The 16353-nt window shown below is 52.3% G+C and overlaps 6 protein-coding genes across 6 annotated transcripts; 4 read left to right on the forward strand and 2 right to left on the reverse strand.

The window, feature by feature from the left end:
* Positions 1 to 1241: 1241 nt before the first annotated feature.
* On the forward strand, positions 1242 to 2501 carry J4E85_009978 (uncharacterized protein; the record flags this gene model as incomplete). Its single annotated transcript, XM_051474195.1, has 3 exons — positions 1242 to 1652; positions 1704 to 1790; positions 1842 to 2501. The coding sequence occupies 3 exons, from the start codon at positions 1242 to 1244 to the stop codon at positions 2499 to 2501; spliced, it is 1158 nt and encodes a 385-aa protein (XP_051321982.1).
* Positions 2502 to 3952: 1451 nt separating this feature from the next.
* Positions 3953 to 4880, forward strand: J4E85_009979 (uncharacterized protein; the record flags this gene model as incomplete). The annotated part of the gene is made up of 2 exons (XM_051474196.1): positions 3953 to 4663; positions 4713 to 4880. 2 exons carry the CDS (start codon positions 3953 to 3955, stop codon positions 4878 to 4880), a joined length of 879 nt encoding a protein of 292 aa, XP_051321983.1.
* A 1821-nt stretch (positions 4881 to 6701) lies between these two features.
* J4E85_009980 (uncharacterized protein) lies at positions 6702 to 8114 on the forward strand (the record flags this gene model as incomplete). Its single annotated transcript, XM_051474197.1, has 1 exon — positions 6702 to 8114. One exon carries the CDS (start codon positions 6702 to 6704, stop codon positions 8112 to 8114), a length of 1413 nt encoding a protein of 470 aa, XP_051321984.1.
* A 420-nt stretch (positions 8115 to 8534) lies between these two features.
* Positions 8535 to 11972, reverse strand: J4E85_009981 (uncharacterized protein; the record flags this gene model as incomplete). The annotated part of the gene is made up of 10 exons (XM_051474198.1): positions 8535 to 8639; positions 8686 to 8824; positions 8961 to 9075; positions 9122 to 9669; positions 9720 to 10113; positions 10190 to 10403; positions 10490 to 10567; positions 10617 to 11147; positions 11194 to 11540; positions 11591 to 11972. 10 exons carry the CDS (start codon positions 11970 to 11972, stop codon positions 8535 to 8537), a joined length of 2853 nt encoding a protein of 950 aa, XP_051321985.1.
* Positions 11973 to 12252: 280 nt separating this feature from the next.
* Positions 12253 to 14625, reverse strand: HSP78 (chaperone ATPase hsp78; the record flags this gene model as incomplete). Its single annotated transcript, XM_051474199.1, has 1 exon — positions 12253 to 14625. One exon carries the CDS (start codon positions 14623 to 14625, stop codon positions 12253 to 12255), a length of 2373 nt encoding a protein of 790 aa, XP_051321986.1.
* A 446-nt stretch (positions 14626 to 15071) lies between these two features.
* On the forward strand, positions 15072 to 16045 carry J4E85_009983 (uncharacterized protein; the record flags this gene model as incomplete). Its single annotated transcript, XM_051474200.1, has 3 exons — positions 15072 to 15151; positions 15379 to 15764; positions 15816 to 16045. 3 exons carry the CDS (start codon positions 15072 to 15074, stop codon positions 16043 to 16045), a joined length of 696 nt encoding a protein of 231 aa, XP_051321987.1.
* Positions 16046 to 16353: the final 308 nt, after the last annotated feature.

A 16353-nucleotide genomic window follows, 5' to 3' on the forward strand; every position in this document is an offset into this window, starting at 1 on the left:
CCTCATCCCGGACAAGGGCATGGGGGAATACTGGTATGAACGAAAGAGAGGCTCGAGGTTCGGTTCTGTGGCGTTGACATCGGAGAGCGAAGAGAATGACAGACTGTCGATGATACCATCTGTAAACGTCTTGGATCGAACACGTTCCATTCGATGCTACTGTTCACTGGCCTGTTGTTCGTCGGAAGGAACGCTGCCCTGGTGACCGGACTTTGGCATCATGTTTCATCCTCCACTGCACGTACTCATCGCGCGCTGTTGCTACTTCTTTCGCGCCACCGAAAACTACAAGACTGTTCGTCCAGTGGACCTACTGGTTGGCTATGCGTTCGGCACATCAACGTGCGGCACGGGTACGCGTACCACATCCCTTCGAGGAAGTAGGATTTGGCATGCGTTAGTATTGCTTGAAGCCTAACGGCTACCGAACACAAGGTCTGGTTCTCCAGCAAGACCGAATCCATCTGCGTCGACTTCCCTCCTTGAACAAGGGATATAGTGTAGGTGTCGTGGAGCATAGACTCGGTGCAAAACCGTTGATAGCGCCGCACACCATGCGGCTCTGACCCGAAAGGTCCGCTCCACGGATGAGAGATTTGGAAAAGGCGAGAAGTCACCTCACAGCTCTTGCGACGCAAGTCAGCAAGGACACAAATTCTGCTGGAAGATTCTTCGCTTTGCTTCGTCGTGTCCTGAACGTCGTCTCGGCGTATGGAGGCGGGCGTGCTTGGCACTGTATAGTCAGCGTGCTACGGTAAGATGGTGTCATTCATCCACCAGGTGGCCAATATGCAATTTTCGTAAGCATTCGCAAAACTGCAACTATCCATAGGATTTGGAGGCAATTGCGGACCTAGAGGGGCTTCCATATGTTAGCGTCGAAATCTTTGGTAAGTCACTGGTCAACGATGATTGGCTCAACGACAGCTGGATTACCTTGAGCTTTATTCTACGTACGTCTTCCTCCGGATGTCATTGCTGAACCCTGATTGGACTCGTTGTCATCTGTTCACTGTCTTAATCCGCGATAATCAATGTAAAAGGAGAGAAAGCTAGGTTTTCAGCAGCATCAACACGATCTTCTTTTGGCAACTCCTGCTTTGACCTTTACACAGCCCTCGATACCGACAGACCAGTCCAGTCCATTCCACATACATTTTGTGGTGTCATTTCATCAGCGCTACTTTGCACTCAAGAAATCGATGCAAGAACCGCATCGCGCCAGCACAAGCACAAGCACCATGACCTCGTCGCCGACTCAAGGGCTACGGCCTGATTCTACCAAGCCGTCTACATCCGACAAAGACTCAGACCCAGAAAGTCTACAGCTTCAGGAGCAAGCAGTACCGAGCAACATCTCTGTCATAAAGGGACTGGGATGGCTCGACCGCTTCCTAGCTCTCTGGATCCTTTTCGCTATGGCAATCGGTATTCTTCTCGGAAACTTCGTCGAGAAAGCTGGACCAGCGCTTCAGAAGGGCAAGTTCGTAGGGGTGTCCATTCCTATCGCTTTAGGCTTGCTCGTCATGATGTACCCTATCCTTTGCAAAGTGCGTTACGAAACTCTACATCGTCTATTCCGCACCCGCGCCCTCTGGATACAGATTGCTTTTAGCATTGTCATGAACTGGATCGTCGCTCCGCTGCTCATGGTATGTAGTATCTCAAACTGGCGTTGTATACAATCGGCTGACACCTTCCAGCTCGGTCTTGCGTGGGCCTTCCTACCCGACCAGAGCGACTTACGGACAGGGCTGGTGTTAGTCGGGTTGGCCCGGTGCATTGCCATGGTACGTTACCCGGTCTTCGATTCTCATTCGCTTACTTACACCCGCTTCTAGGTCCTCATCTGGAACGGGCTTGCTGGCGGCGATGACGAATACTGCGCAATCTTAGTAGCAGTCAACTCCATCCTCCAGATGATACTTTACGCTCCCCTCGCCATCCTCTTCATCAAGGTCATCAGTCGCGAAACCGGCACCGTCGCCGTCTCATACGAAACAGTTGCCACGAGCGTCGCAGTATTCCTCGGTATACCCCTCGGTGCTGCCATCTTGACACGTCTTCTGCTTCGCAAGCTGGTAGGCGCCGAGTGGTACGAGAAAGTCTTCCTCAAGTGGCTTGCGCCATGGTCACTTATTGGTCTTCTGTACACCATCCTCGTTCTATTCGCCTCTCAGGGTCGACAGGTCGTTCATCAGATCGTCTCCGTTGTTCGAACCGCCGCACCACTGATCGTCTACTTCGTCGTAATTTTCTTCTTTACACTCTTCGTGTGCAACAAGCTTGGGTATGGATACAAGTTGGGGGCGACCCAGAGCTTCACGGCTGCGAGCAATAACTTCGAGCTTGCCATAGCTGTGGCTGTGGCTACGTATGGGCCCAATAGCGATCAAGCACTCGCGGCTACAGTAGGACCTCTCATCGAAGTCCCTGTGTTGATCGGGCTGGTGTATCTGGTGAAGTGGATGGGTAAGAGGTGGGCTTGGAAGAAGGTTTAATTTGTATTCTTTGAGATCGTATTCATCAGCAATGCAAACAAATAGTCGTTCACACAAATCGCATGCTGCGCTGCTCGGGACTTTGCATGCAAAGACATGAGCAATGTGGGACTGCCCGTGTGAGCTCTTCTGCAATCTGCTTGCACTTCACTCGGTCTCAAAACCTTATCCTACGCATGTTGTTTTTATCGTCAAGTCATGCCGTCACGAGGTTCGTGACGGCAGATAACCGTAGCAAGTCGCGATGCACGAAAAGCGTCGCGACGTCATGTGCATGGGGCAATTTGAGGTAGCTGCACACTATCGCTCAATGTGGCCTAACGTCTGAGTTTTGCCGACCCGGAAGGCCTGGAATTTCCCCATCCTCATTTCTCCACGGAGATTTACCCCTGCGACCATTCCGCCCGCACCTCATATTCTTCAGGTGCGGCAAAATATCCGATGACATCTCTCGAGGAACTTCCTGACGCTCCATACGGAGATATCAACGTGCCTGATGACACCACCAGGCCAAACGCCCCTGTCACGAAAAGAGCCTGCGATGCCTGTAAGCGTCGCAAAGTCAGGGTAAGACATAGAGCGCGCACGCGACGAAGAGAATATACATTCAACGGTTTTGCTAACAACATCAGTGCGATGCAATATCTACACCATGTTCAAATTGCCACATCTCTCGATTGGAGTGTGTTTACACAATAGCACCTCAGAAGAGAGGGCCCAAACGCAAACGAGATGCGACGACGCAACCGACCTTCAGAATTTCTGAGAATGGATCGATGTTAGCTACAAATGGCCAGGCGCACCAAGGTCATTCCCGCTCCGGTAATACCATAGTCCAGGCGCGGATTCCAACAACCACGTCAACAGGCGCTTCTTCGACTGCGGCGCGACACTCACAGTCCTCACCTCACTTGCGACTACAGCCGGAGCTCGCACCCCACATCATTGCGGATCAGTTAGTCACCTTGTACATGCATTTTATCTTTCCTTTAGTGCCCACTGTTCACGAACCGTCGATTCGCGCCATGATACCCCTGCTGGAAGGTGATGGTGCCCACGGCGTTCTCAGTCCCTCATCAGCATCCCAGCCACCAGATCACGATTCTGGAGATATGGCGCCATTACGTAACCGCACACTCTTGACAGCGATTTGTGCGGTCACAGCTCTCATGCTACCTGCGTCTGTCTTCCCAATGCGAGAAGAGATAGGAGGTCAATTCCTTACGGCCTCACGCGAAATGCTGAAGTTACATCAAGATTACGGTTTGTGATACTTTCCTAACACTCTGAACGAATACTTCGGCTGACTTGGCATACATCTCGAAGACATTGAACAGCCCGACTATACTGCTTTGGTGACGAGATACTACCATTCCAACGCGTTACGTGCTGTTGGCAAAACGCGATTATCCTGGCACATACTAGGGGAAGCTATACGCCTGACACAAGATATGCGGCTCTACGAAGAATCTTCATTCGAGAATCTTGATCCAGTGGAGGAACATCTGTTGAAGAACATATTCTGGCAGATCCATACTGCCGACAGGTCCGCATCCATCCTTAACAGTCGTCCAATATCGCTACATCGCCTTTGTGTAGGAGCTAAGCCCACCTCATCTTACTGGCGCCGGCCCTCATCCGATGCGCCTTTGCTAGACCACTCGACCACCCCAAACGCTCTCGATATAGAGAGCATGGTCAGCCAAGGATTTGATCTTTGTCAAGACCTATGGACGAAAGCATCCGACATAATCATCAAGTTCGACACTTTGGATGTTTGGAACGAAGGCATTACGGATGGCTCTGCGCTGGTTGGCCCTCAACACACGATAGTCATCACCGACTACCTCGACTTCATTGGCATGATCGATCACTTCCGATTTGATGTCAAGGTCCCAGAGACTACGAATTCATCTGATCCAGCAACCATGGCCAGGATTCAACGAGCTTTCGATTTCCAAAGAGTAAATCTTTGCATCACCTACTATTGTCTGAAGCTAGTCCTGCTTCAGAGATTCTACGATGGCGGAGTAGCTGAGCATCTCGGCGTTCCCGGGAGGGCATATGGGATTGCGTTGAGGAAGATCGATGTCGCTAGTGACATGGTCCGCATACTTTCAGAAGCATCCTTTGAGTCCCTTCAAGTGAATGGGGAGCCCTGCGTAGGTTCACTTTATCTTCATCCAAGTAGCATCACTGACAGCGTCGCAGGTGCAAATGATACGACGCATGGGAGCGACTCTTCTCAAAATTGTCCAAGAGACTGATAACTTATCCCTGAAGGAACGTGCAAAGTCATTGTTCCTCACCCTCTTGGATGTGCTATCAAGACTTGACTCTCGTGTTTCCGAAGAGCTGGACTATAATCGCGGCTTTTGAACCGTTGGGTGATGCGCTCAAGAAGTGCCATCAGCGCAATGCGCAAATTGGGTACTACATACACTTGAATGGAAGTATGCGCTCCTTCTGTATCGCCGCTTCCGTTACCGCAAATGGCTATTTAGCTTGGGTCGTTGAGCGTTTGAAGGGCTGTGTTGGCTTACTCGTGCTACCCGCTAGAGATCAGCCATGAACGAGACTAGGGGAGGGGTAACGTGCCCAAGGCCATTGTCAGCACTGGAGTCAGTAGCTGCGCAAGGATAGGCATGCGCCATCCCCAGTCACTTTCGATGTACGATGTATCACAGCCGACGAATATGCGAGACCACTGGCTGGCGACGACCATGGCATCCCGGCAGAATCAGTTATGTCGCCCAACCTATAAAACAAGGCGATCGAATCGAATACCAAAGACAAGCATATACCCCGCAGATCGCCTGGCATGTTTTCGAGACATACGGGAGCGAGCTCATGTCGCAAACTGTCTTTGAGCGTGTCGATGAGCGTTCCCCATGGAAGCAACGTATATGAGATGACGGTATCTTGAATGACGATGCCAGCAGCGCGGGGCAAACGACCGGAAAGGACGACTTTGAGACGACCGATCTCATCCGCAATAAAGCCACCGTGGGTTGCAGCCACCAGGACATCAACAATCGTTCGAGTATTGAGTACCTGCTAATTGCGCGTGCTTGTTTCAATGGCGCCATCAACTGTTGCCTCAGTCGAACCAATCTAATGATGCGGGAATCGGGATGATGTTGCCGACCAAATCAAACTCGAAACCAAACTGAACGCGCGAATACACGTTCTAAACCAGTCAATTATGAATCAGAGAGGAAACGAAAGAAATAAAAACCAGCCAGGGCGTATTCTCGCTGCCCAAGATTGCGGAAGCTGGGCTTTCAAGATAACGTTTGTGATCCCCGGTCTATACTGGCGCGTCTTTGCCGTTGGCGTCTCCTTCAGTTGACCCTTCCAGCAGTATGCATCACCAGTGCGGTCACGAAGGATGGGAAGAAAAATTGTTCGCAGCCTGAATGCTATGCTCGGAATGCATTTACACGTTGTCGTAGTCGCGATACTTCTACTCGTCGCGGGAACATCTACTCGTCTGCGCTCGTGCCAGAGATAAAGGCAGCGTGAAATTCCTCCACGGCGAAATGGCAGCCCCCGAATCATGCATATGCGCTACCCGACGATTTGTCAACTGCCGGGGATTGTGGCTGCGGATTACGACTGAACGGGCAGTGGAGTGACCAGCTCCGGTGCGCTTTTGGTATAGCGCCTGGAATTTCTCCGTGGTGAAACAGAGGCGCAAAATACGGGATCCGGATTTCCCCATGGAGTAATACCAACACGACAGAGTGGGAATCCTACTTGACGGAGTAGTAATCCAGCCCGACAGCGAACAACGAATCCACTTTGCTATCAAGCCCGCAATTGGCAATTCTCTCCGACCGGAACCGCTCGACGCGACTCAGTCCACGTCGCGTCATCTTCCGAACTTTGCAAACCTCTCGATCGCTGTCTCACTGTGCACACTGAAAGCTTGAGGCCATGTTCCAGAATCCCATCATACCCGGCTTCGCTCCTGATCCATCTGTCGTCCTTCTGAACGGAATCTACTATCTCGCGACTTCTTCTTTCCATCTGTTTCCTGGTATTCCGATATATGCATCAACAAATCTCCAAGACTGGAAACACATCGGTTCGTTTGTGTGCTTATACCGCAACGATGTGGGCGTCGGCTGAAGCGTTCTAGGAAACGCGATCAATAGATCTTCACAGCTCGACCTCAGCAATGCTGTCACGGCCGCGATGCCGCTCCATGACGGCAATGTCATGGTAGCATCCGGAGGTCTATTCGCACCCACGATCCGTTATCACGACGGCGTCTTCTACATCGTCTGTACCAACTGCTATCCCGAACGCAACAACTGGAGGACAGACAATTTCCTAATCCACACAAGAGACATTTGGTCGGATGTTTGGAGCGATGCGATACCCTTTGAGTTCTACGGCATTTACCCTTCTCTCTATTTCGATGACGATAATCGCGCCTACATTCAAGGCTCATGGATGATGAATCGCATACGGGAGCCTACTTGTACGATCAAGCAGTTTGAGATCGATGTGAAAACCGGACAACACTTATCTGAAACCAGAGAAATACTGGGTGCCTTTCCGGATGGCGATGCCGAAGGCCCCCACATCTACAAGAAAGATGGCTGGTATTACTTACTTGTAGCACAGGGCAGAACGTTCGCGCATCATATGCTATCAATGGCACGTTCGAGAGATATATGGGGTCCGTATGAGCAATGTCCGCACAACCCTGTACTGACTGCAGATGGCACGAACGAATATGTGCAGAACATTGGCCACGGTGAGATCTTCCAAGACGTGAATGGGGAATGGTGGGCTGTAGTCTTAGGGGTACGAGGAGACCAGGAGTCAGCACCGATGGGTCGCGAAACCTTTCTCACAACAGTCGAGTGGCCGCAGGATGAATGGCCCACGATAGAGCAGCCACAGATGTCGTTCAGCACACCGCGCACAGTGCAGATGGGTTTCGCTGCTGCACAGTTGCTCAAGAAAGTCCGACAACTGAAGCCTCACATCGACGACGTGTACCTGCACAAGCCTCTACGACGACCCTACAAAAAAGCTTCTTCAATAACGCTCACACCCACCACTTCGAGCCTCTCCGTCGCATCAGCACCCCTAGCCCTACTCGCCCGCCGCCAGCGAAGCATAACAACCATCGCAACCGCCACCGTCCTCCTCGACAACGAAGCCACCCACTCCAACGCCATCGGCGGCCTAACCATCTACAAAGACCCCCTCCGCCACGCCAGCATCTCCGTCTGCCTCTCCACCCGCCTCATCCACGTCCACTTCGTCGACGCATCCAAAGACTACGAATACACTGCCTCCTACCCCGAGCCCGTTTCGCGTTCTTCCACGGCCGTCGACCTCCGCATTATAGCCGCAGAAGAGCGGTATGCCCTCGAGTTCCGGGATCCAGAAAGAGATAGGCGGTGGAATCAGGTCGATGTCGTGGATACGAGGATGTTGAGTGCGAGAGATTTTACGGGCACGGTTATGGGCATTTTTGCGCTGACGGATGGGAACGCGACGCCGAGTGTTAGTCCGAGGGATGGGTGTGATAGTGGGAGCGATGTTACGGATCAGAAGGTTACGTTTCGGGATTTTGAGGTCAGGCGGTAGATGGATGCTGAATGGATGTGGTAATGTTAATCGGCGCACCGGGAATGGCGCGGGAATGGACGGTGGAGTTCTTAGTCTGGGTTGAGGGCGTCGGTCGTGTCTAGGGTTGATTGTTTATCTTGTTTGCTTGGGCGATGGCGCTGGCGTACTGGAGATTGCCTGGGGTATCATGGTTAATTGGACGGAGCGATGGGTTTTTTGTTTGAATGGGCATTTGCAAGGTTTGGCGCGTTGATCTTGGTAGTCTTTTGGTATGCTGCATGATGCAATGATTGATTCGCGCATGATTCGGCTATCTTAATGCATTTTGTATGATATAGTAAAGCATTGAGTTCACATGAGCTGTTGTTTTCCACGCATTCCACAATACAGTCTTGTACGTGCCCCACATGTCCCACATCCAGATCAGCACCACCACTACTAACTGCGCGAATCCGTGGTCGTGGATACAGTCAGTATATCCGCCAAGATAGTTTTCGGGTCTTGGTAGACATTGGCCTCGAGGAAGTCTCGCGCGATCTGCTCCTACGTCCGCATTAGTCGTTGTTTTCGAATCCTCAGTGACACGTACCGCTTCCTCGAGTTCTGCAGCTTCATCTTCCGGCATCTGACAGCATGCAGCTACCAGGTCTTCACCCCGAACGGAAAGGAGGATCAGATTCTCTGCGCGCTGGATGATCTCGGGAGGTACACCGTTCATGGCGGCACAGCTGTTTTGGTGTCAATAGTTGCTAGCAACGGCGAGAACTACCAACTCACCATGTACCGAAGCTTGAGGTACTTCGACCTTCGCGAAAGCTGAACGCTGTCAGTATGTTCCTACTCTCAGCATCCTAGTGAACTCACTTGTAGAGATACGTTATCTGCTCGTTGACTTCCGACGCTTCGGCATCGATGCGCACTTCCATGTGGCCGAACGCAAGAGCGGGCCTCGGCTTAAGCAAGTTCATTTCGTAGATTTCTGGTAGTATCAGCAGCTGACGATAGGATGATCAAAGTTCACACACCATGGAAATGCGTAGCACCAATGACCTTTGGTCGCTCCGAGCCCAAACTCAACAAATATTCCATGACTGCGCATGCCAGACCAGCGCCATCGCTGGACTCTGTCCCCTTGCCGAATTCATCGATGATGAGCAAGCTGCGACGCGTTGCCAAACTCAGCGCGAGTGAGATCTGCTGAAGGTCTATCATGAAAGCGCTTTGAACACGAGACACCGTCTCGCGCGTCGTGACTCTGGAAAGAATCTTGTCCGTCAACCCGATCTTTGCGCTATCTGCTGGGACGAAACATCCGACATGGGCCATGTATACGATGAGCGCGACCTGCTTCAGGTACACGCTTTTGCCTGAGTAGTTGGGCCCGGTCAATACGAGCATGCTTGCGTTATCTTTATGCGCATAAGTATGGCGACTTGCAGAGCTCGTAATCGGTTGGGTACCGGTACCATAGCTATCATCGACGTCTTCCTCAGAAGCTCCATCGCCCTCCCCGCCTCTTAGCGTCGTATTGTTCGCGACGAAGGATGATACTGTGAGCTCTTGCAGGATATGGCTAGAAGGAAGTCAGTGGCTGCATGCCGCCTCCACAATCAGTAGACTCACCGGCCTCCCTTGATACGTATGACATTGTCATGGGTCATCCGGGGGCGACACAGCTTGTACATCTTCGCACCTTGTGCTAATGCAAGAAGGCTATCAAGCTCTCCGCATACGTCCGAACAAGATGTCAGCAGCTCTTCATATTGCAACAGATACTGTGCGAGCTCATGGCTAATCTCAATCTCGCGATCGGAGATGATGCCGTACACGTCACCAAAGTGATCATCCATCTCTCGGGTTTCACTGTTCTTGAAGTAGACCTGCTCTTCAGTGGTGAACATCCTCTCCCAAGGACTGTCGAAGGTGCCTTGATAGACGGCATCACCACTCAATTCATTGACGGGAGTGGTGCAGAGAAATCCGATTTGGGGGAAGTAGATGACGTTGAGAGTGGCGCCTAATCTGGTCAGCTTTTGATTCGACGTAACCCCAAGGTAGCAGAAACTGGGATAGACAGGGACAGTGTAACGTACGGATGTCAGAGGGCATCTTCTCAGACAACTTCCGCGCTACTCGGTTGAGAAAGTCGTCAAGACTGTCCAGAGTCCTCTTCATCTGATCCAGCTCGTCGTCAACGCCGGGCATGATGACAGTCCGACCTTCTTCTGCCGAACTAGCCAAGTCAATGGTCTCGCTGATCTTCCTTCCGATCTGGGCCAGGTGGTAGCCTTCAAATTTCTCGAACACCTGCAAATGTCAGTCGCAATTTCAGGAACCGCAGCAGGCTAATGGTGCGGCCTCGCGGTGATTGACAGGCTGGCGGTTAGCAGTACCTTGTTCCTGATAGCCGAGGTCTCACCGCCGAGAACATCCTGTAATGTGTCTTTGATCTTGAGGGCATGGAATGCAAACTATCGCGATCAGCTTGATGACGTACGATGGTGGGTTTGCGAAACGTACCGCTCTGATGGATGTCCATATGCTCTTGGAAAAACCTCCGCCTGCTTTCGTTGAGCCGCCCACACCCTTTCTCAGGTTGACCATCATAGCACGCATGTTGCTGATGTTCTTGAGATTCTGTACAAGAGCCTGTAGAGCGGGATCGTTATCTGGGCGAACGAAGACCCCTATTGTGCTCAGTCTCTCGTTGATGATGTCGATGTTGAGACTAGGGCGCAGGAACTGTTGCCGAAGCAGGAACCTTCCTTGTGGTGTTCGCGCTAGATGGTGAAAGAGGCCATACACGGAGAGTCCTTCCTTCTCGCCAGAGCTGGCTTTGGTCGGCCCTTTGTTGTGCGAGTGCGGATGCGATTCGGCACCCATGATCTGTAACGAGTGAAGCGTATCCGCGTTGATGAACATCGTCTCTCGAAGACTGAACATCTCCAGTGTTGTGATACGGAACATGAGGTAGGCTGAGCGATCGCCAGGCAGGTATGCCGCAGCGCGTCGGCGTTGAAGATACGATATAAGTGCTCCAGCGCAGCCGACCTGTGCAGTATTAACGACGCATCTTCCACGGGAAGCGCGAGAATACCGTTGAACGGCTGTCAAGGTCAATCCATCCTGCTAGGCGGAGCAGTTGTCCTTGCTGGCCTAACGTGCCTTCTTCCTCCAGATGGTTCATTGATGCAAGCTCTCCTGGGATGTTGAAACTGACACGAGTATCAATCTCGTCGCCCAGGCGAAGGCTGACAAGCTTGTTCTTTGCGGCATCGTATGAGAACTCATTGGGTGGTCTCACTTCTAGCAGGAATGGGAGGCGAAATTGGTCATTGTCGCTGCTTGCACTGTCGCTCCTGGCTTCTGGATCGAACGTTTCGATAACTTTGTCGTCAATCTTTGTCGACACCAGGATCACTGTGGGCTCGATGAATGTTCTCACTGCACCCTGTTTAACATGAGGTCTAGGCAGCAAGATAGCAAGAACCCACGGGAGTCAATGACATCAACGTCGCCGCATTGTATATCTTCCATGAAGTACAGCTTCTCGTCTCTTGCGACGTAATAGCAACATCCCACTGTACCACGTGGTGTCATATCAACGGCCATGATGACCTCGATCAATGTGTCGTCGTTTTCTTCGGCATTGCGACTCTCGGAAGGTGTGTCCACTGAAGTATCCGGAAACGGTCCTCGATCAACGTCTCTACGCGGTCTGCTCGGCCCTGCAGGCACGCTTGAAGCAGAGCGCGTGGACGATGCATGCGAGTTGCTAGCGGAGATGGGTGTGCGGCGGTTCTGACCACTGCGATTTCCGCGCGAGGTAGCACTGCTGCGACTACCCCGATTCCGGTATGAAGAGTTGCGCGCCATCGCAGTGATCGAGAAAGATGACTTTAATGGGGCTGACTGTCGGTGAGGTGAGAGAATAATAAGTTGTGTGGGTTGAGATGAAAGAGGAAGTCGCGCATGGCAGCTTACGCGACGCGTGCCTGCCGCGGGATACTGGATCAAAGAAGAGAATCTCGTGCATTGGTGCAATCTACAGAGAGGAAATATTCTACCTACAAACGCCGTTGATGCTACATTATGTACATGCAATAGTACAGTTTACAGTCTGTTATACAGTCATATCGTCGTTAGTCATACTTCTTCATGCGGCAGCAACAGTGAGACCGGTGCCTTCCGCGTTAATGGCGACCTTGGCCGTGTCTCCGCTGCGAATCTCTCCACGAATTATTCTATCCGCAAGGCTATTGCCGATCTCACGTGCAATAAGCCTGTTTAGCGGTCGAGCACCGAACTTCGGGTCGTATCCCCTGTCGCATAGCCATTGCTTGGCTTCGTCTGGACATTGCAGCACGATCCTGCGGTCGTCCAGTCGCTGCTGCAGTTCCTTGAGACGAATGTCCACGATATCTCTGAGTGCTTCGCGTGACAGACGGCGGAAGATGATGAATTCATCGAGACGGTTGAGGAACTCCGGTGGATATGTGGCTGACACAACGTCCATCACAGCGCTGCGTACTGCGGGTGAGATTTCACTAGATTCCTTTCCAGCAGAGTCCAACACATCGTCACCAACGATGATATCAGCACCAAGGTTTGATGTCATGACGATGATGGTGTTACGAAAGTCGACCTTGTGTCCTTGGGCGTCTGTGAGGAAGCCTTCGTCAAGTACCTGCAGAAGAAGCGTAGAAATATCCTTATGAGCCTTCTCCCATTCATCGAAGAGGAGGACCGCGTAGGGCTTTCGTCGGACAGCTTCGGTAAGCTGGCCAGCGTCCTCGTATCCAACATAGCCTGCAGGTGAACCAATGAGGCGGGAAACCGTGTGCTTCTCACTGAACTCGCTCATGTCGAATCGAATGACAGCCTGGGGAGTGCTGAACAGATACTCCGCTAGCCTCTTGCAGACTTCGGTCTTTCCTACACCAGTCGGTCCCAACATCATGAAGGAAGCGATGGGCCTGTTCTCGCCGGACAGGCCAGCTCTCTGCAGACGGATAGCGTTTGCAACGGACTTCAATGCTTCGTCTTGGCCCTTGACGTATTGCCGTAGGGTATCTTCCATGTGTATGAGCTTCTCACTCTCGCCCGAGTTGAGTTTGGAGAGCGGAATGCCGGTCGTGCGTGAAACGACGGATGCGATGTCATCGGCAGTAACAGAGTCGTGTAGTAAGGAGCCCTGTCGGTTGGCGCCTGCGGTAACCTCCTCGTCTTTGGGAAGCTTTTGCTCCAACTCAGGGATTCGGCTATACTGCAGCTCACCAGCTTTGGCGAAGTTACCCTCTCGGCGAGCTTGCTCAAGCTCAAGCTTCGCCCGTTCGAGGTTCTCCTGCGCATTCTTGATTTCGTCAAGCTCAGCTCGCTCCTTCTCCCATTTCTCGGTCAAGCCCTTGACTTCCTCCTGCTTTTGTTTCAGAGATTCTTCGAGGCGTTCACGGCGCTCTTTACTAGCAATGTCTGTCTCCTTCCGCAGCGATTCCAGCTCAATTTGTATGGTCATGATTTGACGGTCTAGTTCTTGGATGGCATCGGGTTTGCTCTCTTGCTGGAGGCGCAGGGCACTCGCGGCTTCGTCTACCAAATCGATGGCCTTGTCGGGAAGGAAGCGGTCGGTGATGTATCGGTTGCTGTACGCAGCGGCGGCGACTAAGGCGTTGTCGGTAATGCGGACACCATGGTGGACCTCGTATCGCTCCTTGATACCGCGCAGTATCGAGATGGTGTCTTGTACCGTCGGCTCGCCAACTAGAATTGGCTGGAATCGTCTCGCAAGCGCCGCGTCCTTCTCGATTTGTCGGTATTCGTTGAGTGTCGTTGCACCGCAGAGTTGTAGCTCTCCGCGGCTAAGAGCGGGCTTCAGCAGGTTGCTGGCATCGATGCTGCCTTCTGCCTTGCCCAAACCTAACAACGTGTGTAACTCGTCCACGAACAAGATAACACCCTTCTTCGCTTCCTCAACTTCCTTCAAGACGCTCTTGAGACGCTCTTCGAAGTCTCCGCGGAACTTTGCGCCGGCGATAAGTGACCCGAGGTCAAGAGATATGACGCGCTTGTCTTTAATCGACTCGGGTACGTCGCCTTTGACGATTCGTTGGGCTAGGCCCTCCAGGATGGCAGTCTTTCCTGTTCCCGCAGAGCCGATCAGGACTGGGTTGTTCTTCGTTCGTCTCGATAGAATCTGTATGGTACGTTGGATTTCGCCATCTCGTCCGATGACAGGATCCAGCTTGCCATCACGGGCTCGCTCGGTAAGATCCACACCATATTGTTCCAACGCAGGCTTTTCCGGCTCGCCACCCAGGTTCATGCGATGGGTTCCACCTGGAGGGTGTGGTCGGCCTCCGTTGGTGGCATAGCTTCGAGACGTTATGAGCGGTCTAAGGAGCTTCTGTTGTTGAGGCAATCGTATGGCGGAAGCGTTGAGGAATGACGGCGAGGTACGGGTAGGAAGTGATCGTGAGTTGGAGGGGGAGGCGATGCGCCTCGCGGCTATGCGTGCTCTACTGGTCAGCATGACGATGTCGGAGTCAAAAAGCAAGCAACAGTCAATTCGGAGAATATGGAGATGGTATCATTATATTCGTGATGGATGGCGGGAGCACAGGCTTCGGCGAAGATGCGCGGTGGTTCGATAGATTTCTACGCGTCTATGAGTAAACACTCCAGGCTTCCAGCATCCACAACCGATACGGGTGGAAGCCGAGTGCGCAAACGAGAATGTGTTCGTGTGGGTATTATATGCAAGATCTAGATGCACAAAGATTGGCACGAGTATGACTTGTTGACTCTTCGTGTTCGTGACTGTCGCGGGCAGAGAGGGGCACGTGCTAGCGCCAAGGCTAGCGCGTTTTTCTCAGTGCAATTTCCTCCAGCCTCCATCAAAAACTGCTGCCGTCCCTCTTTCTCTCAACACAACACCTTCGATTCTCCCATACCATACTCGCAACCACATCTGCAACTATGGGTTTCACCGATCTCGTTTCCGAAGCAGGCCTGACTCTCCTGAACAACTATGTCAAGACCCGCAGCTACATTGTTGGGTAAGTTCCTACCCCGCCATACAACTCCCTCCGCTTTGTACCTCCCCTGCATTGCGTCGCACCCCCCAAGTTTTCATGATGAGAACAATTGGTCCGTGTTAATGAGGCGGCTTAAGACCCCGCTATCTGAATACAAAACCACGCGCTTGTCGCAACTCTGATCTATCTTCCCTCCTTCTACATCTTGCCTAGACATCATGAAGGAGTCATTGGCTAACATGCCCCAGCTACTCCCCATCGCAGGCCGATGTAAAGGTCTACCAGCAAATCAAGCAGATCCCCGCGCCTGAGAAGTACCCATACGCATGGCGCTGGTACAACCACATGCTCACCTTCGAGGGCGAGTTCGACTCCCTTCCTGGCGACCCTACCAAGGAGTTCACCGCCTACGGCCCCGAGTCCTCCGAGCTCACCCTCAACCCCGCCAAGGCACCTGAGAAGGAGGCTGAGGATGACGACGACGAGGTCGACCTGTTCGGCAGCGACGACGAGGAGGAGGACGCCGAGGCTGCCAGGATCAAGGAGGAGCGTCTGGCCGAGTACAACAAAAAGAAGGCTGGAAAGGTCAAGCCTGCTGCCAAGTCTATCGTCACTATGGACGTCAAGCCATGGGGTATGTGTTTTCCCATATTAGCCAACCGGCTTGTATGCTAACGTTGTTCAGATGACGAGACAAACATGGACGAGCTCAAGGCGAACGTTCTTTCCATCGAGAAGGAGGGTCTCGTCTGGGGTGCCTCCCAGCTTGTTGCTGTCGGTTTCGGTATCAAGAAGCTCCAGATCAACTTGGTCGTCGAGGACGACAAGGTCTCGCTCGACGAGCTCCAGCAACAGATCGAAGAGTTCGAGGACCACGTCCAGTCCACCGACATCGTTGCCATGCAGAAGTTGTAGATGCTTCTTGTTGGCGCGCCCTTTTTATGACCTTTTGATGAAGACTATGCATGATCATGACGGACGGTTTCACGTCTTTATGAGCAGTTGCTAGACGAATACCAAAAATCACGACATGGTAGAGATACCACTCCCACTGCGGGACAACAACACATCTTGCCATATGCACTTGTGACTTGATGTATCACATAGGACAGGCGTGGACGTAGTAATGGTAAGCCTGATGAGGGCGCGGCTCGTATAAGTACTGCCCAAGTCGAGTGGTAACGGTAGGTGGGCTAGCGCAACGACACGTCTTAGCACTTGGG

This window comes from Alternaria conjuncta, assembly GCF_024043145.1.
Source record: "Alternaria conjuncta strain BMP 0040 chromosome Unknown scaffold_20, whole genome shotgun sequence".
Lineage (NCBI taxonomy): Eukaryota > Fungi > Ascomycota > Dothideomycetes > Pleosporales > Pleosporaceae > Alternaria > Alternaria conjuncta.